The sequence below is a fragment of the Falco rusticolus genome, chromosome 11, assembly GCF_015220075.1.
Source record: "Falco rusticolus isolate bFalRus1 chromosome 11, bFalRus1.pri, whole genome shotgun sequence".
Taxonomy (NCBI): Eukaryota; Metazoa; Chordata; class Aves; order Falconiformes; family Falconidae; genus Falco; species Falco rusticolus.
In genome coordinates, this window is record NC_051197.1 from 34,043,835 (window position 1) to 34,067,076 (window position 23,242).

Here is a 23,242-nt window from a genome sequence, read left to right on the forward strand (position 1 = left end):
ACCAATCATTTTGTTTAACTGCTTTCTTACATTATTTCTTAACTGAGAAAGACTCACCAACTCACATTACAAGTGCTTCTCATAACATAACCTAGAAATAAAAGCGGTAGTGAACATCTAGTTCAGATCTACAAGTCACACACTGAAAGTTCGTTATGTTAAATTACTAAATCTCATTGTTATTTGTCTTCATTTTTAAATACCACTTTACAAAGCAATGACTTTTTAATCTTTTGAAAGCATTTTGGAGGGCTATTGTAAATAGCATGTAAAATGCTATTTTTATCAACCTCTTTTTTCCCCCACGAAATGGTTGACTGGGTTTTGATTAAATAAGCAGAAGTTTTGTATTCCTTTAATGCTTTAATTTCTTTTTTTATTTATTCATGTAGCACTCACCAAAGCCTTGGAAAACCATACAGAACACAGTACATGCAACAATATCACAGAAAGATGTGATTTAGACATAAAATACAGAAGAAATCCTTATAGTGATTTTTTTATTAAAATATACTAACATGGATGCAAGGCAAACTGTCCATTTTCCTGGATTATCTTCATATCTTCAGTCACACACGTTCACAGACAGAGCTCCAAAAGTACCAATGTTTAAGTGTCATAGGAAATCATCCACAGTAGCTGGACTAGATATTTTAATAATTTCAGTGTTCTCAATTAGCAAAAGATGTTTTCTTGAATATTTTTCTTCTAATAATAAAAACCTACTCAGTAGATTTTGCATATTTTTCAATTTTAAATGTTTTCACCAATCCCTTAAACTTTTCTTTTTACATGTTTTTTTTCTTTCAAAGCCTTGTCCTATAGAGGCTTCTTATCTGCAAAAGGAGACACGAGTGCTGTTAAGATGTACAAAATAATAGGCCTCTCCTTTCCCACTGTAAAATTAGGAGTTTAACATCCATTTGAAGGGCATGAAATTAAATCGCAATTTAGCTATATTCTGTAGTCACTAAAGCACTCATAGTATCAAAATCACAAATATCCTCACAAAGGTCATTACTTGCTCAGCAGCTTCTCCTTGTGGTGCTTTGTTCAAGTCCTCCAGATTGTGATGCATCTCAAGTTTATCACTGTAAACCTTACAAAGTTATTTCATCCTAATTTTTCCACCCGTATGCCAATTCACATCCTTCTGCTGCATTCCCAGTCCTCATACCACAAAGAACTTTCACTTCCCTCCCCCTTCAGCTCAGACCCAACAATGCCACTGAACACTCATTTCTCAAAGCTGACTGTAGTGGTCTTGAAAATACAAGGTTCAGCTGTTAATACTAGATTGAGAACGTGTACATACCTTTCCTATAGGCTTTCCTAAAGTCCATACTTATTTTGCTCTTTCAATACACCTCGGATATGTCAGCTGTCCTCTCTTACACTGCACTTGAAATAAAGTTGTACCAGATTCTGCTCCAAAATGGTTCTGCTTACAGTAAAATCCAACATAATCTCCATGATAAAAATAAACTTGATTCTTATAGAACTCTTGCAGCAGCACATTATTTTTCTCCATTTCATTTTTTGACAACGTACATGGCTCTAAAGAAGAGAGATTTGATCAGTGTTAATAAATCGATTATTTTTGAAATAGCATAATTTTGAGTAGTCTACAGTAAGACTAAATTATTTGCCATTCTCTTAATATAGCATAAATTATATCGCTGTATTTTTGCATGCTGCAGGTATGCCATATTTAAGAAAATAGCCAAACTTACACTTGCTTCTATTAAAACTTTCATCTCTACCTGAAAAAAAATGAAGGTGAGATCAAGTCCTAGTTGACAATACTCGATTTATAAATTGTAACTATGTGAATATAGTGAGTTGGGGTTGTTCAGCCTGGAGAAGAGAAGGCTCAGGGGAGACCTTACGGCAGCCTTTCAATACTTAATAGGGGCTTGTAAGAAAGATGGGGGCAGATGTTTTGCTAGGGCCTGTAGCGATAGGACAAGGAGTAATGGTTTTAAACTAAAAGAGGGTGAATTTAGAATTAATATAAGGAACAATTTTTTTACAATGAGGGTGGTGAAGCACTGGCACAGGTTGCCCAGAGAGGTGGTAGATGCCCCATCTCTGGAAATATTTGAGGTCAGTTTGGACAGGGCTCTGAGGAACCTGACGCAGTTGAAGATGTCCCTGTTTATTGCAGGGGGTTGGACTAGATGACCTTTAAAGGTCACTTCCAAACTATTCTATGATTCTATGAATTACAGAGAGAAATAAACACTTATTTATCTTATCACACCTACCTATACAAACTGGTGGTGAAGTCCACTGTCCTTCAGAACAGTAGATTCTCTCAGATCCTTCCAAAAAGTGATAGTCAGAGCAACTATACTGAACTGAAGAACCATTGTCATACTGGGTCAGAGGTGGGCGAGTAAGAGCTCCGTTCACAATAGAAGGGGGAGAGTCACATTTTTCTGTAGGAGCTGGAATAACATTAAAAACATCTGAGAAATATTCAGCTCAAGCAACTAACAAATCAGCAGTTTGAAATGCCTGTCAACACTAGATATTTAGCAGCTCTGTGTACTTTCTTACTACTTTATTATGTTTCAGATCAGGATGCAATCTCCAGCTTTATGCCAGCCATAAGAAATGCAGAATGCAATCTCCTGCTTAAGTGTAACCATAAGACATCCTTGGGCACATTGAATTGTTTATAGCTGTCTTTCTGCAGAGCTTTGAGTTCCCTGGGCTTGAAGAAGAGCTCCTGCCTCCTTCCTACAGCCTTCACCGTCAAAGGAAGGTGTACTGGTTTTCCATGCTTGGATATATTTAATAATACAGCTGTCTTGTGCAAGGGTAGCTGTGTTGTTGATTCCTAAACATCTATTATTCACAACAGATTCTAGGCCCACACTGCCAAAGGAAGTTGTTTCTAGATATGTTTGAGATGGATCAATTTAAAAAGGAATATAAAAAAAAAAAGTATTGTTTTACCTTGCATAATGCATTTTGGGTATTTTAGTCTGCCATGGTTACACTGTGTCCGTCCAGGAGAGGGAATGGTAGTCTGGAGAAAACTGTATCCCTGTTTACATTCAAACTCTATGAGATCGCCATGTAGGAAAATTAATTCTTCCTGTCTCCATTTCAATTCTATATTGCTGCTGTTCATATCAGTTACGTTAAGACTGCACGGTTCTAGGAAATAAAAGTGTACTTCAATAAAACGCAACCTTACATGATTTCTTAGCTCCCTTTTGTAGGGGTCAAGAAAGAGGAGTCTGTATCAATAATTCTAAAATATTTTCAAATATTGCAAGAACTATAGATGCATAAAAAAGAATGCAAATGTAAAAAAAATGACCCAAAGTAACAAAAATAACATGATAACATGTTAAAAAAAAAAAAAAAGCCTAAACTGGGAAGAGTAAACCCCAGAACACACACACTTCTGAACAAACCTGGTTTCTACAAGTATTTGTAAACATATGGCAGCCTAGGTTTACCATTCAAGAAGAAAATAACTTCCTTACTGTAACTTGAAAGGATTTTTTATAATTAAAGTAGTCATCCATCAAAATTGACCCATCAGATCTGGCTGACAGATTTGGTAAGCCCTTTGAAGGCAGTAGTAGTTAACATACAGTAAAATTTAAACTACTACCTAAGGAAGTGTTTTGACAATTTCATTTTCTTTGCTTTTTTGCTTTGTTTTGCCATTGTTAAAAGAATTCACCGACCTTCCAAAAACCTTCTGGAAGTTTTGTATACTTCTCTGGGCTTTTTCAGGTTATTCAGTATTGGTTTCATTGTTTTCTGAGACTTTTCTTAAAATTTAGTGCCAGGATCACATCAGGTAGCCTAGCTTTCCATTAGACAGTTAACCTCATTAACTTTTGAAACCATTGTTCAACTTCAGTAAAGCCTGACAGGGGGACAGTTATAAAAATGCATTTCTACAAGTTCACAAGAATCACTGCCTGATCGAGGCCTTATTAATGCTCTGCTGAGGGTCAGCTGTCATCAAATTATCCATCCTGATGACAGCACCATGAAAACAAATTGGTATGGATATTTTCCTGAAATTAACTACAGTATGTGCTTGCTCTGGTCTGATTAGCTAAGGGTTCAAAAGAAATCTATGAAAGCATGGAAAGGATATTGTGGTTATTTGGATGCTTAGGAGACAAATAACACTCATAGGAAATGAGTTCTCATTATTTCACAGGATTTGTTGAATTTGAGTATTCAGATCCAAGAATGTTGATCTGGATGTTTCAATCCAGACAAGGCACGTTTTATTCATTTTAAAATAAGTAATTAAAACTGAACTGGTTGTTTATCTGCATTTTCAGAGAAGATTACAAACTTAAAGTGAGTCAATTTAACAAAGGAGGCTAGTAAACCAGAATTATTTCATTACAGGAAGGAAAGAAAGGCAAACAAACAACTCTTGTAGAGCATCAGAAATTGTATTCCTGCTAGTATTGATAAATTCCTAATGGAAGTTTTATACATCGTTTTGAACAGCATACTTAAGAGCAACATGGAGAAATTAGAAAGTCCAGAATGAAATGATAGATATAAAGACACATAATAAAAACAAAGGTTGAAGGTTTAAAAATGTAAGTCCAAGAAATCATTGTGTTCCTTGTTACTTGTATCTAAAAGCCATTTTGGCAATGGCTACAGTCATTCCTTCTAAACATCTATGAAGGGTAGGAAGGAATTCACTGAAAGAACATGGGAGCAGAAATTAGCTATCCCTGTTACCTAGGAGGATTCTTTATGTTCTAAATAGCTCGCTCAGGAAAACAGAGGAATCTGTTTAACTGGGTGTTTGTAAGAACAGGCCAGAGGACACCCAGCAGGAGTGGCCTAGGCGTGTTTGATTTTGGTTCATCTTCATGTTTCTGGAATCTTTATTAACTCAACTGAAAGAGAAAAGGCAGTTATGAAAGGATTATCTAGAAGTCCTTTCCAGTTTTACCTTTCTAGATTACATATGACACTTTCTTTTTCTTACAAGACATACCCAAGCAAGCTGGTGGTTCCGTCCAGTTTCCTTGCTCACAGTAAACAGTACTAGGTCCATCCAAAAAATGCAAATGCTGACAAACATATTCTACTGAGGAACCATTTTTGTAACTTGTCAGTAACGGACCGAGTACACCACCATTTTTAATCCCAGGTGGAGAGGTACAGTCTTGCTGCATTTCTGACACGAGGTAAGGAGATAGGTAATTAGATCTTTAAAACAACGTTAACACTGGCAAATGTATCAGACTTATAATAGATGGAGCAAAAAAGTTACGTACAAAGAAAACGTAAACCAATATTGTTTCTTTTTCAAATTTCATTTTCAGAAACACTACACTTGCCTTACTGAATTGCAAACAGGCATTCTATTTCATAGAATCATAGGACCGGTTAGGTCAGAAAAGCCATTTGAGATCATCAGGTCCAACCGTTAACCCAGGCCTGCCAAGCCCATCACTAAACCATGTCCTTAAGCACCACATCCATGAGGTTTTTTAAACACCTCCAGGGATGGTGATTCCACCGCCTCCCTGGGCAGCCTGTTCCAATGCATCACCTCCCTGTCTGTGAAGACATTTTTCCTAATATCCGATCTAAACCTCCCCTGGCACAACCGGAGGCTGTTTCCTCTTGTCTTGTTGCTTGTTATCTGGGAAAGACCAACCCCCACCTGCCTACAGCCTCCTGCCAGGGAGCTGCGGAGAGCAGCAAGATCCTCTCTTCTCCAGACTAAACACCCCCAGTTCCCTCAGCTGCTCCTCACAGACCTTGTGCTCCAGCCCCTTCCCCAGCCTCGTTGCCCATCTCTGGACACGCTCCAGCCCCTCAGTGTCCCTCCTGCAGTGAGGGGCCCAGAACCAGCCACAGGATTCCAGGTGCGGCCTCACCAGTGCTGCGTACTGGGGGACTATCGCTTCCCCAGCCCTGCTGGCCACACTGTGTCTGGTACAAGCCAGGGTGCTGTCGGGCTGCTTGGCCACCTGGGCACACTGCTGGCTCCTGTTCAGGTGGCTGTTGATCAACAAGCTCAGGTCCTTTTTGGCCAGGCAGCTTTCCAGCCGCCCCTCCCCCCGCCTGTAGCGTTGTGTGGGGCTGTTGTGCCCCAAGTGCAGGACCCAGCAATGTTCCTTGTTGAACCTCATACAGCTGGCCTCAGCCCATCAGTCCAACCCCCCTGCAGAGCCAGCCTGCCCAGACCCCCCTGCAGAGCCAGCCTGACCTCCAGCAGATCAGCACTCCCCCCCAGCTTGGTGTCCTCTGCAAACTCACTGAGGGTGCACTCGGTCCCCTCCTCCAGATTGTCAATAAAGATATTGAACAGGACTGTCCCCAGTACGGAGCCCTGGGGCACACCGCTCTTGAATGGCTGCCAGTGGGATTTAACTCCTTTCACCACCGCTCTCTGGGCTCAGCCCTCCAGCAGCTTCTAACCCAGCACAGAGCACACCCGTCCAAGCCATGAGCAGCCAGTTTCCCCAGGAGGTGCTGTGGGAAACGGTGCCAAAGGTCCAGGTAGACAACATCCACAGCCTTTCCTCCTTCTGCTAGTCAGGTCATCTTGATGCAGGAGGTCAGGAGATCAATATACTCATGAATTTGCATGTTCAAACAACATTAACAGAAAGGGTACAAAATGACTGAAGGTAAATGCTAAGGTATGAAATAAAATTACAAATACAGAATAAGCTTATAGGTGTAGTTTACAATCACCAGGAACAAGCAACAAGGCCACTGCCTTTCATTCATTCAGACTGCTACACTGACATCTGTAGCACATGCAAACATTTTCAAGAATAAGGAAACATACTATAGCAAAAAAGTAGTAAGAGTAGTCATAAAAAACCTATAATAGCATTGGAGAGTAGTGAAGTCCCTTTTAAACAGAAAGGCAATGTTCTCCTACCTGTATCTTCATTGCGATATGTTTTGTTTGCTCTCATTTCTGCATCTGCCTCAATTGATGGTGGTGCCTCAGATGCCCACTTATCCATCATTCCTATAACTATAGCAGAAACTTAGAACCAGTTTTCTCAGAAATAACTCATTTTCAAATACCAAAACAGACACTGATGCGTTGTAAGATGTAATAAAATCAGTATTCCAGGGGAAAAATAGACAATACTGGTGTCAGCTGAATTCACCTAGCTCATACTTTCTCTTTAAACTGTGAACACAGATTGTCTGCAAATTATGCAACACTTTACCTCTCAAGCATTTGAACAGAGGAGAGCATACACAGTTTTGCAGATATGGATACTGAGGCTCTCCAGAAAATTAAAGCATTGTTTGAAGAATCTTTTCAGTTCAGTTGTCAGTCTTCACAAAGGTACTAACCAATACAAATAGGGGGTGATGTCCATTTTCCTTTTTCACACTGGATTTCCTCAGATCCTCTTATTTTAAAGGTCCTTTGACACTGTATAGTAACTTTGTCTCCATTACGATATGTTCTTCTAACTGCAATGGTACGGGCATGAGGAGGAAGTGGTGGTGGAGGACATTTATTTTTTACATCTGAAAATAAAAGCAGCATATTTTTTTCTCACTAATCAAAACCATGTACACAGTTCATTTTACTATATAGCATGCAAGCCTGTCACTCAAAAAACATTTTTTGTTGATCCAGAAGAAATGCTCTCATTTTCTTTAAAATAATAGGAAACCAGAACAAAAAAGTGATTTTTGCATTCAAGAAATATAGAAGTATTACGCTACTGCACTGCTATAAAAAAATCTGTCATTTCTCCACAGAGACTTAATAAAGTGTTCTTTAAAGGACTTCAGGAAATAGAGATTTCCCATACCCTCCATTGATATAATATTTAAAGCAGCTTATGTATTAATTCTAATGCTACAAAAGCAGCAATAAAAATAACCCATTTCCTATCCTGAAATTAAGTTTGTGATTACTGTATTCTTAAAACAAGATTTAGGCCTTGTTTTCATACTCCTGAGCACCCCACCTTCTCTGCACTCACTCAGGAAAAAATCCTGCTGTGTCATCAGAATAAATACAGGGCTGGGGTCCCAACACGTGCCATTTAATTGAGAGATTCCGGTGCATTTTAAATACTACTGTGCCTGCTAGGAAGGGAAGATGAATTTCACCTTTGTACTCAATCACGTATTCTTCTACAAGATTAGCTATAAAGGAATTATAAAACACTGATTTTACTGAAAACTGTGCTTAACACACCTATAAATTTTAAAGGCTAAATATAACTTTTTTAATCTCAAGCATCCCACACACAATGATTATTAAATTTTGTTTAGAAAACATACTTCATGGGAAAAAATCCTGAGAAAAATATATTGGAGAAGAGATTATCTTAGATTTAGCTTAAACCAATAAAAATGATTGATTGTCCCACCCTCCGTCATCATCAGCTGGCATACCTTACACATAAAGCAGAGATTTTGTTACCATGAGGCAGTGAGATCTCCTAAAGCTCAGATGAAGGGAACAACATTAAGATAAAATAATGACCTACAACAATCAAGGTATGTTGAACAATATTGTAAGTTCTCTATTAGCCTAATTATTGATTTATACTGATTTCTGCTGTATACTGTATTTCACCTGGCTCAGTAGACCTTTCATTCTTTTGAAAGTCTCTTTTCTGAGAATGTCCGTTATCCCTCAATGATTGGGGAAGCGACAGTGATTGCTAAAGGTGTGGTTCAGTCCTCAGAATGACCTTTCTAGTTAATTCTGTTGAAAACATACATAGTTTGGTGAGGCTGTACTCTGAAAAGTACCACAATCCCCAAGAATTCAAGAGAAACTTGTTACAAATTTTATTTTTAATGCCTTTCAAGAGGCAGGTTCCCAGCTCACAAGGCAGGATTAAACATGCTTCATTAAACCTTCATGTAACCTGAACATGGTTAAACTCGAGCTCCAGGGGCTGAACAACTTCTGCATAATTGTTGATTCTTGCTTCTCCAGAAGACAATGTCCAGAGGAACAACAGCAACAGACAGTATCTGCTCTATTGTTAGATGAAAATTAATTCCTATTCTCATTGCTTCCTCCTCTGCTCCATACCTGTCAGCTAACACTTGATTTCTATTTAGGTGGTAAACTAGTACAAAAAACATATTTTTATGTTGTATTGATAAAGCATTTCATGAAAGAAGTTGCTCATCTTTCACTAAGAATTTGACATGATAAAACTATAAAAATAAGGTACCTTCACACACCGGAGGCTCTGGATACCATCCAAAATAATAACATTGAATTAAGTCAAATTCACTGACAGAATAATTTTCCTCACAGAAAAAGTGAACTACGTCTCCCTCTTCATAGATTTTCTTCACAGGATAGAAACCTCCATGTGCTATTGCACTCAAAGAGGAGCAAGTTATTCCTAGGAAGAACACACACAGCGGTGAAAAGGCTTCCCCCCCTCCAGCTTTAAAACAAGCCTTTTTGCAAAATTTTTGTTCATTTGTGGAATAAATCACATTTTAAGGAGAATTATTTTCCAGCCCATTACGTACTAGTGCAGTTTGGAGTAAGGGACCACCCATATGTTAGACACACTGCTTCTTCTGTAGTGTTTCCTCCTGCAGTGTGATACCCCTCATCACATTTATATAGCAGCCTCTCATTCAGTCGAAGCTCTTGTTGGGCTGTGAAGTAGCTGCCGTGCTGCAAATTGGGAACTTGACATGACTCTTAAATAAGTAAAGCATATGCATATTAATAACTTCAAACAAAAGGATCAATTACTGTAAAATTTTCTTTATATATACCTTAACAGTGATCATATCCAAGGCAAAATCTTTGCAAATAAGATATAATTACAAATGCAGTAGTTTACACAAGTTACACAAGCCATCATTTGGGAAGAAAGTTTGAATGGCAATGGTTTTATTTGAAACAACATGATTTCATCTATAGCGATTCCTTCTACGTATAATTTTATGTATACAATTTCACAAAACTAGCAGCATGTGGAATTTGGCAACTTCTTCCGAGGAGTTACAGCTGAGAACCCACATTAGTACTCCTCAGACAGGCAGTCTGGCCCTACAGGTACAGCAAAAACAGTAGAATTCGATACATGTAAGACTTTACGAAGGAGAAAAATGCAGAACCCTACCAAACGTTTTAGCACAGCTTGGCTGGGAGGACCATCCTTCTGGTCGACATTGTACAGTAGCTTCAGTACCACCACCTGGAGTGTGGTAGCCTGGATAGCATTTGTATCGCAGTTCATCGTGTATTTTGAAGTACATTTCTGTACCATAAAAAAAACCATTTTCCAAAAGAGGCTTGTTACATTTTTCTAAATGAAAGGAGACAGTTTGGTTAGAAAGAATGAATTAATGGAATATTTTTGTTCTCTAACAAGCAAAAGAAGGGGTTTTTTAGCTGTTCTGATCTAATTTGTTTCTTGGACCTTTTGAAGGAATCTACTACAATCATCAAATATACCAAACCAATAGTAATAACACTGAGCATGACAACCAAGGAACCTAGAGCTAGGGAGGCTCTAGAGGATACACATCTGAGAGGAAACTATTCATTAGTTTTCCCCAAAATAAGGAAACTGGGCAGCTTTCTTGGGGTTCTTACAAAAATATATATGGTAAACCCTTTAAAATGTGTTTTACTATAAAAATTATTCCACATATAAACATATGTAGTTTATATACCTAAAGGATTAATTTCACTTTGTTGTCCTAACTTGCACGTTTAATCCCTCCTATTAGGCAATTTCTGTTCCCGTATGTTCCAGGAAATCCAGCCAGAAAAGTTTCCTGCTAGAAGTAATGACGAGATTAATAAAGCTAACTCACTGTAGCACCGTGGCACTGGAGACCATCCCTTTGCTGTACAAGTTATTCTTCCATCTTGGGTCCCAGTTTCTGTTGTATAACCAACCATACAAGAATAGGAAAGTTTTTTTTCCTTATGCATAGGGAAATAGTAACTTTTGAAATTATAATAGTACTGGGCAATCTTTCCATTTTCTATGTGTGGCAAATCACAAGGTTTTTCTGCAAAAAGACAAATATATTTCTCACTAAAAATCTCAGACCAGATATGAACTTTTTTGCATTAATTTATTTACTATCAGTTGGATTGACCAGGCTTTCAAACAGCTGAATGACTACTTACAAGCATGGAGGGTCTTGTAAGACTCACTGAAGTTAAGACATGTTACAATTATATCAGCATTTGTTCTTCAGATTCACAGGAGTATCAGCTGCAGAACAAAACTTCCTAACGTGAACTGGCAAAACTGATGTATTTGAGCATTTAGCCCAGAAGGTGTAAGCATAAGCACCCCTTTGCTGCGTAAGCATACCGATGCCTGCTCAGAGATCCAATGGCAACAGTGTCAAGATTAGCTATGCCATCGCGCCTCAGTTCAGCAAACGTTACCAGAGCAGCGAGACAAGCTGCCAGGAGGCAATACAACGGTTAAACACACTGAAGAAAGAGAATTTAAGAACAGTCACCAGAAAAGAAGAAATGGAGGTTAAGGAAAGAACAAATAGAACTGTAATTAAAAAAAAAACACAAACCAATAATAGGAGAAAACCTTTAAGGGGAGTTGTGCTGAATACGGTATTAAGTCAAAAAACCCCAAAACCAAAACCCACCACAAAGAAACAATACTTATGTTCAGATTTCTTATAAAATTATCCTTTGGGTCTCAAAAATTGTCTTCATAGCATTACGAGAATACTGAAGAATCAAGTTTTACGAACTTAATCACCATCTATGAATCTCATTATAATTGGGCAGAATTATCCCACAAGTTGGCACTGCTGCATTCACCCTACACATTTTAGAACCGAAATAACAAACTATTGCTCCTTCACGCAATAATGTGACTAGAATTTACTGCATTTACTAGAATTCTCTGCAAATTTAGTGTTTTTAATAAATAAAAAATGCCAAGATAATTTTTTTTTTTTAAATAATTCCCTTCCTCACACAGCTGCTGTATCACATCTAAATAAAGCAAACAAACCTGGGGGTACTGAAGATTTTTAGGTAATTAAGACAGAAATGGTTGCTACCTACATACCTTTCATTTGACTTTCCAAAGGGTATCAGTGTAATTTCAACTGCTTTGCATAAGGACAAAACTCTAGTGAAGACAGAAGTAGTTGCAACAAATATGCTGGAGTTGAATATACATTAGTAGATACAAAATGAAATGCAAAAAAAAGGACACCTTTTCAATTAATGGATGTACCTTCATATACAGTCCACAGCTTTGTGAACTTGCAGTTCAAGTGGTGGAACTATATAAACCCAATAATTAAGTGCCGATGAAAAAAGGGATAGGAAATGCAAACCCACCCTAGATTAGCTTCTGCAGGTTCCATTTAACTTCCACTCCCTTGCTTCGTGGTAAAGCCAAAACACTTCAACCACCAAGACACTTCAATACATAAAATGTTTTCATAGTACAAAATGCAATTTGTATAAGTGCCTCAATACCACTTAAATACATCCTAAAATAATTTTCTTCTGAACAAAAGTCTGAACCTTTCAATACTACTTTGAAGTTTAGACATGAATCTGTAGCCCTGAGCTACAGCGACAATTGAACCATGATCATCAGCCATCTCACAATAAAAATGTATTTCAAAAGCAGTGTTTACCCTTGGTAAAGATATGAAAGACATTGCACTTCAGTTACTTAGACCACAAGTTCTAGATCCAATGTACATTGATTAACAATAGAATCTGGTGTATTTACCTTCTGCAAAGAGTTTGCCTGAATACATCATAACTAGGAAGAAAAAACAGCTTTTAAATCTCATCTTCATTACCGTCTCCATGAACAGTTTCCACCACTTGTGAAAACTCCCCGAAGTATTACTTTTGTAAATAATTAACTGGATTTTTAAAGGAATTCACAAATGCCTTAGTGTCCGCAGTATTTTCTAACAACTTATTTCACTGAAAACACTTCCATTCATTTTAGTTTTCCAAATACCCTAACACCAGACTTGCAGAATTCAACTTCCATTCGGTATATTTTACACCAGTAAAGAGGACAACATATCTTTTTACAGTGAAACCAGGCAACAAGCTTATGGAACAATTTAAATTAACTGAATACTGTTCCCCTCAGAACCTCCTCAGTTGCAAGTTTAAAGGGCATTCTGTTATCAGATTATTTACCTTGGCCAAAATAAGAGGAAACTGAAAACTCTTCCCTCCTCCAGCCTACCCCTATCAGTTGCATTCTGTATGTTATTCATTCTGGGGGCTCTTCCATGAAGAACACAGCCACTACTATTATCTGCCTGTTGCATTTTGTTGTCTACAGCTAGCCCATTTTGTGTCTTTTTTTAAACAAAACCAAACAAAGAAGAACCTCTTGACAATGCATTACCACCTAACTGGCTAATGGCTACCAGTTGATTTAGCATCGTATTCCACCCTTGGAAAGCATAGTCTTTAAATCTGGGGGTATTTTCTTGGCCTTGCTCCAAGAAAACACAATTCCAAGGCACAAGAGAACAGAATTTAAGGGAGCTGCTGTGATGAGCACCATCTATTCAGCCAGATGAGATGCACGCTTGTATGCCCTGCTCACTTGATAGGAAGAAAGCACTCACAAATCACCAAATTCACCCTTACAACACCCTGCTGTAATTTTGTGGTGTTTAAAAGAAGTAGGAATTATAACAATTTTTTTCCTGCAGTCACACACAATCCCTCAAAACCTAAGAAAGTAAACTCGAGCTCCCCCCAAAAGTAGCCAGTTTTGAAAACCAGACTATCCCTCTCCAGATCACAGATCAACATGACTGTCCCACACAAACAACTGTTTTTAATAGAATTGTACAGTATTTAATCAGTGAGGAATACCATGCTCTTTGTAAGATCCACAGTTGTGTAATACCAATACATTACTGCACAAGTGAAATTTCCAAGGCTTATAATTTATTGTAAGAGTGCTTTTGGTAACAGTATGAAATAGGATTTTAAAAGCTCTATGCAATACAAAAAAGGTTACAAAATATAAAATGCAATCCAGAAAAAAATTTCAAAGGGTAGTTTGACACTAACTTGCTTTCTTTCAAAATCGTTTATCTGTCTACTACATACATGCTGTACAATACATTTTCATATACATCATTTACATTTCAGTAGCAGACAATACCAAGTGTATCCATCACCATCAGAATTGCTTGCAGAGGATCCACAATTTCTTGCATGTTATCTTTCCTCAAAACCCAGTCCGGTTTAATTCTGTGAAAATATTAGTGGCTTGTTAGTAAAATACAACATCGCCACAGCAAAAACAGCAGAGTCATTTTTAAGCTCTTACCTTGAAACTGTTTTTATTCTTAGAGGAGTTACTGGAACAAAGTTGGTTCCACTTAAGTGTGTGTTTATTTTCTGCCTCACAAGTGTTCTCTCTGCATCCATTTTGTGTTTACGGGCTGTCAGTTTGTACAGGCTTTGAATGCAAGGAACAACTCTTGGCATGCTTCGGATTTCCTGAGAGAAGTTGAAAACAGTACAGAGTCAATACTAGAAGGTGGAAAGCAACTTAACAAATCAAGAAAACTGTTTTAGTCAATAAAATCTGAATGTTTATAATTTAAGCTGAACTTTTATCCACAAGTACAGTGAAACCATCTTAAAGCACACCTACAAGTCAGTGGCCTAATGCTTTCAAAATACTTAATTGATATGCAACTTCGTATCTCAGAAAATCCAAGTTCTTACAAGTCAGATTTTAATAATTTCTCATTAAAACAAAATTTCACATGTCATTGGCATATGCCTCCAATGATTGGACAGAGACATAAATTAGTGTTTGTACCTGTCTTCATACCAATGAAAGAACAATGCAGTGGTCAGAGGTGGCTTGATAACTTAAATACTGACATCTGATGGATACACGGTTAGTAAATTTATAGCATAGAACCCAGACTACCCTAATAATCTCATGAGGGATTCTAGCAATAGATATGAACAAAGGAAATTTCTTTCAGAAACAGGCAATGTCTCTGTTAGAATAGAGTACACAAACAGCAAGTCACGGACAATTGTATGGCCAGTTTTTACTGACAATAAAGATCTCAACTTCATTTGAAAAACAACGATAAACTTTCAGAAATAGAATAAAAATTAAGTGGCAACTAAACTATGTCTAATGCTAAGCAATTAATAGAAAGTAATCAAAACCCAGTGGAAAGTAGGGATTGCAATATCATAATCTTGCAAGGATCGCAGGATCAGATATTATTCAATAGATCTGGGTGACCAGGACACACAAAGCACAGAATAATCAGTGTTTTCACCATCTTGTAAATGCATTTTTTTAATCAGAGTTTAGTCCTAATTAACATTACAGCCCTAATAGGTATGGTACAAAGGGAGAAAAAAATAATTTACAAACACCACCAAAACATGCAAGAAAAGCATATTAAATCATATTATTAAACCCCAAAAAATTAAATCTTACCAAAGCTCTTTTTGAGTCCTTTGAAAGGATGGCCAGCAAGCAACAGGTCTTTGTGAAAATGCTTTCTCCTTTCTCTGAAATTTTGTCCCCAGCCTTCCCTCTGTACGTTTGCAGTAGGTCTAGTAATGTATCTATAGAATTTTCTACTTCATAAACTGCCTGAGTAGTTCTTTCATACTGTTATACAAGAATGAGACAGGAGAGGTTATATAGACAGATCTTTAAAATATCTTTCAGGTTAGAGGAAAAAGCAAAATATTCTACCCTAGATTAAATTTGTAGCTGATCTGGAATCCAAGCAATAAAAATCACTTCTGTACATTACATCATTGTAACAGGTTACGAAAAGCTACCATTTGTGCTTCCCCCCTTGCTTAGAAACCCACAGAATTGGATTTTACATTTAAAATAAAAGAACAAATTAGAATAAGTTTAGAGAAATTAAAAATAAGTTTAGCCTGAGTGTTAATTTTTTGTCCTGAAATAAAAGGAATTTGAATGTAAATGCCTGTAGGATGGCTAAAATCCAAAACTGTGTTTAGCAAGCATTTTTGAAATTTCAAAGTAAAAATCTGTAGAGCAATGGATCCGTAGTTAATAACTACAGTACTGAAGCAGCTTTAAGTATTTGTGAACATGAGTTCTCTAAGAAATTGAAAGTGTAAATACAGTCTATTCTATGACATGAATTTGGAAAAGTAGACTGTCTTCTCAAACACATACATTTCTACCTTAAAAAAACTTCACAGCTTACCATAACTATTAGTGTTTTGCATTTCTACAGTTTCATGCAATACTTGGGACACCTTGCAATGTAATCAGTTAAAAGTAAAATTATTACTTTAAGCCCATGAAATCATTTTCTTTTGCCAAAACAAAACTAAATCATAATTATTGCAAAGTAGATAATTGGTTCCAAAATAACAGTTAAAATTCAGAAACTGTTTTTTTTATTCAAAAATATTACTTTTGTTGTTACAAATTGATTCAGAAATTTTGTGAATAAATAAATACTACAATAAAGTAGTATCCAGCTTATAAATGTGCAAAAGAAAATATTAAAGTTACCTTTGAAACATTAAGTAGAACCTGAATTGAATATCTGATCACTTCCATGCATGGAACACTCCGGTTGCAACTTTGAATCAGAACAAAAATACTGAAGATCGCTCTGCTCTGGGCCATGTTTTCACAACAGAGTGGGGACAGCCTGGTAGCCACCTCTATGATAATTAAAAGGGAAAAAAACCCACAACCTGTGAAGCTCAAACATTGCAAACCAGGGTTTAATCTTATTTTTAAAGTAGGACTGCAAAGAAAAAACCCAGAATTACTGATTTGAAGTTGTATTACTAAAAAAAATTAAGCAGTCAAAACAATCCACAGAGAACGTGTACTGATAGGCAAACATAAGTGACTTATGTAAGCCATAGTATTACCAGAACTTCCAGGAAAATAGAGCAATCATATAGCATCTCCTTTCTCTACATAACCATTTTAATAGTGTTCTTAAATCAATATGCTAACTTTAGTCTGGAAAGAAACCCTCCATCGTACTCTCCAACATGTTTCCATTTCACAATCATACAGAAAGCCCAAATATTATTATAGAGTATTCTTGGCTGAAAAATTCCATTTTCTGTCATCCTGGAAATCTATCAGTTATAATAAAACAAAATACTCACCAAGATGTTTTAATGCTGCCAGAATGTAAGAGAGATGTTTGAATTTTAGAAGGTATTTAATAGCAACTGCAGTTCTGTTGCTCAGTTTGTTTTCTTCTCTGCTCTTTTCATTAGCCTTTACTAAACGATATCTTAAAGCTTTAGTTTTTGCTGTGTCGTTACTCTTTCTCCAAGAATATCCTCTCCACAATGCCTACAGAAAAGGAATTTCACAAAGAGAAAAAAGTTGTGAACAACAGAAAATAGAACTTCCATTACCGTTCCAAAACAATTTTACACAAGTCTGACAAAGTATTTAATTACCTTGGTGATTAATTTTAAAGTAATTACCATTCAGTGTTTCATCTTCCAAATACTGGACTTTCAAGACAAAAGACCAAACCAAACATGCATACATACTCCACACACGCTCCCAGTCACCCCAGCCAGTATCTGCTTAATACTGCTTCCTGATCTGCTTGCATTTAGCTTTGATGTCTACACTTAAGATGACCTGGCTTGCAATTTAATTGATGAATTTACCAACCAAAATAAACATCTTTCTTCTCCCCCAAAAAACATCAGAAAAATCAAGAATTAAAAACAAAATTAGAAAAAAAATACTGTAGTTTTCTTATAAGAGGTATTTACCTGAAATTTAATTATTCCAACTGCAAATTTTCTCCTACGTCTGCAGGCAAGGAATCTTCGTACATTTCTCTGGATTATGGTTGCTGCATTATTTCTGTGGTTCAGCCAGCCGCGAATCACACATTGTAATTGAATAATTCTTTCATAATCTCTTAGGTATCTCTTTCGTTGCATTTTGGCTCGGAACCACCTCTGTTTAAAATTAAAGTACCTGTTTATTTATATAGGACTTTTCCCTAAAGTCCCTCTTCCCCATCATAAATGAGCATCGGTAAAAACTGAAGAACTATTTTAACAAGAAGTTTGACAGATGCAGTAGGCACTATAAACATCACTAGTGCTCACATAAACCACCACGACACAGCCCTGATTGGCCTTGGGGTAGCTGAAATGCCAGACTGCAAAATGAAATCTTAGGCAGGAGCAGTTAGGAAGCGTTCTGTGTAGAACAGAATAGAGTATTTTCAGTGAGAACTGACCTGCAATGATCGTGCAGCCCAACCTCCTGACCACTTCAGGGCTGACCAAAAGTTAAAGCAAATTGTTAAGGGCACTGTCCAACTGTCTCTTAAACACTGACAGGCTGGGGCTACTGACCACCTCCCTGGGAGGCCGGTTCAGGGTCTGACCACCCTCTCAGTAAAGAAATGTTTCCTAACGGCCGGTCTGAACCTCAGCTGGCGCCGCTTTGAGCCACTCCCATGTGTCCTGTCGCTGGACCCCAGGGAGAAGAGCTCAGCACCTCCCTCTCCGCGCCCCCTCCTCAGGGAGCTGCAGGGAGCCAGGAGGTCGCCCCTCAGCCTCCTTCTCTCCAGCCTACACAAACACAGCGGCTGCAGCCGCTCCTCACGGGACATGCCTTCCAGCCCCTGCACCAGCTTAGTTCCCTCCTCTGGAGGCATTCAAGGACCTTCACACCCTTCAACAGGAGGCCCAGCACTGCACAGAGTACTCGAGCTGAGGCCGCTCCAACACTGCGCACAGCAGGACAATCACCGCCTCTGACCGGCGGGTCACGCCGTGTCTGATGCCCCCCCATGGGGTTTGCCCCCTTGGTTGCCAGGGCACACTGCTGGCTCCTGCCAGCCAGCACCCCCAGAGCCCCCCTGCAGGGCTGCTCCCAGCCGTCCCCTCCCAATTTATATTGGGTCTGCCATTGCTCTGCCCGAGCTTTCTTTCTCTTGTCTGGCTTTTAAGGAGAATCATCACTCCACTTTTCTCATTTCCCAGCTCTGTTTCTTCCCATTTATATACAGAAAAGGGAGACAGGGAGACAAATCCAAGCAAAAAATCTCTTCCACCCATTCGCTCTTGCCTTAAGGGGAAAGCATAACCTATGGGGACAAATAACAGATTTGTATATATGGAGACTTAGCAGAGCAAATTTTGCCATAAATCCTTGACTAGAAAACAGCTGTTTCAGGGTTCCCTCCATTTCGGTCTCTACGTTTCTCTAATGCTGACCTTCCATTATCGGCACTAAGCTAGCGGTCAGTTTAGAGACCTGCAGATGATTTTTTCTCATAAGCAGTGCTGCAATACAGACCCGATTTTCAATCTCTCTTTTAGAGAAGTAAAACAGGATTACTTTAAAAATGCTGCACCTTAACAGGCTCTGGTACCACTGGCAGGTTAGAAACATAGAACGAAATAAATCACTGTATCCCATGCTCGTGTAAATAAATGCTCTTCATTTCATAAGCCTTACAGGGTGTCATGTCTAACCTTTCCTGCTTCCACTAGGATGTAAAGATACAGGCTAAGACAGCACCTCAAGATTCCTTTAGCAAGCTTGAGAATCTGAAGGAAACAAACTTTCCCAACCATCCTTGTCTTTACAGTGCTTAAGCCTCCAGAGCCTACTGAGATCCACTCTTATGCTTAGCAGGGTATAAGCAGTATTATTTAATAAATTACAGTCTCTGTAACCTAGCTTTATTTTCATATGTGAAGGAACTACAGTGTCTTAGTTGACACTTAGTTGACAGCTTAGCTGACAGAAAAGAAATTGTGTAACATAGTCTGAAGTCATTTGTCCTTGGGTAGACTAACCTGTATTACATGAACAGACGAGATCTGGTTTTGTGCGAGTTTTAAGATGAGGTGAATCCTATATGCCCTTTGAATTTTAATTGCAGAGATATGATGATATGCAGCTGCTGCAAAATAAAGCAGTCTCTTCTTTTGTTTCTGTTCTGAAATCTGTATAAGGAAAACCAAACAAGGAGCATCATTAATTCTGATGCTCAGAGGTAGCTGATTGTGTATCCAAAGACCATAGCTCATAGCAACACACTATTAGATTCTGACGTATCGCCTCAGAAATCATTACCTCAGAACCAAAGCAAGATACCTTTCCTCAGTATTAGCTCTCTAATCTAAACAATAACACAGAAGTGATTGTAAGCAACAACATTAATATATAGCAGAGAATTGTTTCATTTTAAGTATGTGTATGTGCAGAAGTATCAGTTACAGGTAAGCCACAAAGATCTCAAAAGCTAAAAAAAACCACTCAACAATGAAAACTTATTTTAGTACTAAAGGATTGTGAAAAAAGGGTCAAACTCTATTTTCATCTATTCTGACCCACCCAATTCTCAAAGCACTCAACAAGAATTTGAGTTCAACAACAAATGATTAGGTTTTCCTTTTCTTGCCAGCCAGAATTTATGTTAAAACAGCTCTAGAGACAGTACACAAATAGTTTTAATTTCAGGTATACCAACCTTTTTCCTGACTAAATAACCCCATATAAATACCTGCAGTTTAATGACAACTTTTCTAGTTTTATTGTATTTCATAAATTGAAGCCTGCCTGCCTGCCAGGCCCTCGGATGTTTTTGGATAATTACAGCTGCAGCTTTTTGTTGAACAAATTCCTTTCTTGCCTTGAAACTTCTGTATGCTTTTTGGATCAAACACGCAGCTTGAAGCTTCTGAAAAAGATGTTTAAAGAATGCATTGATAACTAAACTTTTGTTCATTTGTGTCACGGATCAATATACATTTGTATCTGAGTTCTAGATTCCCTCCCCCCCATCATAAGAACAAACAAAAATAAAATAGGAAACACATGCAAACTCGTGCAATACTAGCTTATATAAAATGCACTTTCACAACTTGGAAAGTCTTTTCACTTACCTAAACGGGGTCTAAAATATGGGCAATTTAACTTAATCCTTTGTAAGCAATAAAAGCCAGCAGAAAATTTTACGTTTTATCTGTTATCAGTACAGACAGGGGTAACTCAACAATTGGAACTGTTTGAAAACAAGAATCAACCTTGTTGCTCAAAGCAAATAGAAAGTTAATACTTTGAAGATTGAACAGTTTTGATTTGAACAACCTTTGTTCTAGCTCTTCTTTCTTTTCTATGCTTCTGCACATTGATGACAAAAAACACTCACATTGAAAACTTTAAAAACCATGTTATAGCAGAGCACCAGTGAAAACATACCTTTCTCAAAAGTCTCCTAGCCCTGTACCGTCTATATGCCAACTGAATCTTAACTGCAGCGTTCTTGGTTGCCAGAAACTGATGTCGAATCCTTTGTGCAGTAAGGGTTGCTCTCCATCTTCTTTGAATGGTAAGTGCACTGAACTTCATTTTCAAAAACCTAAGAGGAAAATGCATTCTAGTTTTTTTTTTTGGAAACTTGAGACACTTGCATTTTTAATCTAAGGAAACAGTGACAGTTTACAAAATTCTTAAGGTAAATATTGTAAGAGCAGAGCTGTTATCAACCAAATCTTGGAACACTAAAACAAGGGAATAGTCAGCAGTGCTGGCAGAAAGATTGGTTTAAAATAGAAGATACTTTCTGTTTTCCCACAGCAGGTACTTAAAGAACTTGTGGCCATAGAAGGCTGGGGAGGAAAACAGCAGTTTAAAAGACACTAAATGGATTGACATACAACAGGTCCATAAAAGGATAATAAAAGGGAATCAGCAAGGATGCAAGTTCTAACATCCATAATCTAACAAGCATGGATCCTGAGGGAGGACCTTAGAAAGCGGTCAGGTTAACACACTCGCTAACATACAGCACCTCCTACTGCTACTGGCAGAGGACACAGTTCTGAATGAGATATCAGGCTGATCTAGAGCAGCATTTATTGTAAAACCAACTCACAGCAAAACAAACACAAAGTAGTTTAACTATTCCATTATGCATTATAACAAAGTAGCTTTTCATCCTGTTAATTTCATGCTGGAATTTTAACAATATCCAGAACATCTTTCCTGTAAAAAAATGTAGGTGAAGAAAAGATCAAGGCCTACTCTTTCTAGATCCCCAATACACAAAATTTAAGTCCGTAAGGTAGCTTCCACTCCAGAAAAATATTTAAACATGAAATATCTTCTGCAACAGAATAATCCCACCTGCATTAACAGGACTATGTTCACGCACATTACATGCATGCTACAGGGTCAGAACCTGAGAATCTATAAGCATCTGCCTGAGTGCAAAGGAGCACTAAATAATTATGTAATAAAAGCTTTGAAAATTAGACAAATTTATACCAAATTCAGTATTACCAGGTCCGCTGCTGTTTTGTTTTGAAGTGACTCTGAATAACACATACAGCTTTCACCACAGACGCATATTCTTTTTGTGCTCTGCAGCCTCGAAACCAGGCTTGAATTATTCGTGCTGCTTTTGTTCTGTTAACCCACTGCCTGGCTTTATATCCTCTATATGATGCCTATTAAATATATAAAAATAAAAAAATCAGAATTTGATTTTTTTTGTTTGTTTAATGGAACAAGCAAAATTAAAAGGAAGAAAAGTTAAAATTAGCATGAAAGGCTTTTAGGATTCCTATCTCTACAGTTATCACAAATATGTAACTTCTCACATCTAGAAGATGTTTTCTAAAGCAAGTGAAATGCATTAAGGGAAACACCACAAATGCCACTCTCTTTATTGCCTGTAAAAATAATTATGTCATCAAGAAACAAATACAGGAGATAAAAAAAAAACAAAAACCAAACAACAAAACCCAACAAAAAACACCTTCTGGGAGTACCTGAATTCTAATGGCAGCTCTTTTCATTTGATGGTATCTTTGTTGTTCAGTATTCCGCATCTGGTGGGCTCTGTAGCGCTGCTGTATTAACACAGCAGAAAACTTGCACTGAAGGTACTTCTGTCTCTGAATAAATCCACGGAAAAAAGCCTTAAAAGAAAAAGACATAATCTTAGAATATTTTCCCACTTGCACTGGCAGTATTGACTGGGAAGATGCTTCTGTATTTTTAAGTACAGCTGTAGTCACTGGCTTGTTAGAATAACAACGGTCTAAGTAAATATATTTCAAACTTCCCAATTAATTTTTTTTCCCTACCTTTTAAGCAATCATATTTACATCCATCAGAAATAACTAAGAAGCTGCCAGTTCCCCCCAGAACATGGAGGTGAGGAAGGCACACTTGTTTTCTTATCTGTTAAG

At 37.7% G+C, this 23,242-nt stretch overlaps 2 protein-coding genes across 9 annotated transcripts in view; both read right to left on the reverse strand.

Moving 5' to 3' along the window:
• Positions 1-749: 749 nt before the first annotated feature.
• Positions 750-12,861, reverse strand: F13B (coagulation factor XIII B chain). Of its 3 annotated transcripts, XM_037404865.1 has the most exons (13): positions 12,741-12,861; positions 12,060-12,122; positions 11,331-11,424; positions 10,819-11,019; positions 10,119-10,304; positions 9,514-9,690; positions 9,204-9,380; positions 7,345-7,524; positions 6,914-7,012; positions 5,006-5,188; positions 2,965-3,168; positions 2,268-2,450; positions 750-1,557 (listed from the first exon to the last, which is right to left on the reverse strand). In XM_037404865.1, exons 4-13 carry the CDS (start codon positions 10,937-10,939, stop codon positions 1,346-1,348), a joined length of 1,722 nt encoding a protein of 573 aa, XP_037260762.1. In that variant the 5' UTR covers positions 10,940-11,019; positions 11,331-11,424; positions 12,060-12,122; positions 12,741-12,861; the 3' UTR covers positions 750-1,345. The 3 variants fall into 3 exon arrangements, with proteins under 3 accessions (XP_037260762.1, XP_037260759.1, XP_037260760.1); XM_037404863.1 differs by lacking the exons at positions 11,331-11,424; positions 12,060-12,122 and having other exon boundaries at positions 752-836; positions 1,316-1,557; XM_037404862.1 differs by lacking the exons at positions 11,331-11,424; positions 12,060-12,122.
• Positions 12,862-13,001: 140 nt separating this feature from the next.
• The window catches only part of ASPM (assembly factor for spindle microtubules), a 31,381-nt gene continuing 21,140 nt past the window's right edge, over positions 13,002-23,242 (reverse strand). For 2 of the 6 annotated variants that reach the window (XM_037404857.1, XM_037404856.1), the window contains exons 19-29: positions 22,820-22,969; positions 22,329-22,495; positions 21,246-21,405; positions 20,515-20,724; positions 19,838-19,987; positions 17,786-17,977; positions 17,156-17,348; positions 16,539-16,693; positions 15,471-15,647; positions 14,325-14,497; positions 13,002-14,245 (exon numbers count right to left, since the gene is read on the reverse strand). In XM_037404857.1, the coding sequence (XP_037260754.1) occupies positions 14,140-14,245; positions 14,325-14,497; positions 15,471-15,647; positions 16,539-16,693; positions 17,156-17,348; positions 17,786-17,977; positions 19,838-19,987; positions 20,515-20,724; positions 21,246-21,405; positions 22,329-22,495; positions 22,820-22,969 (1,833 nt within the window). In that variant the 3' untranslated portion in view covers positions 13,002-14,139. The remainder of the gene's footprint in view (positions 14,246-14,324; positions 14,498-15,470; positions 15,648-16,538; positions 16,694-17,155; positions 17,349-17,785; positions 17,978-19,837; positions 19,988-20,514; positions 20,725-21,245; positions 21,406-22,328; positions 22,496-22,819; positions 22,970-23,242) is intronic. The other 4 variants (XM_037404860.1, XM_037404859.1, XM_037404858.1 and 1 more) reach the window with 4 other exon arrangements.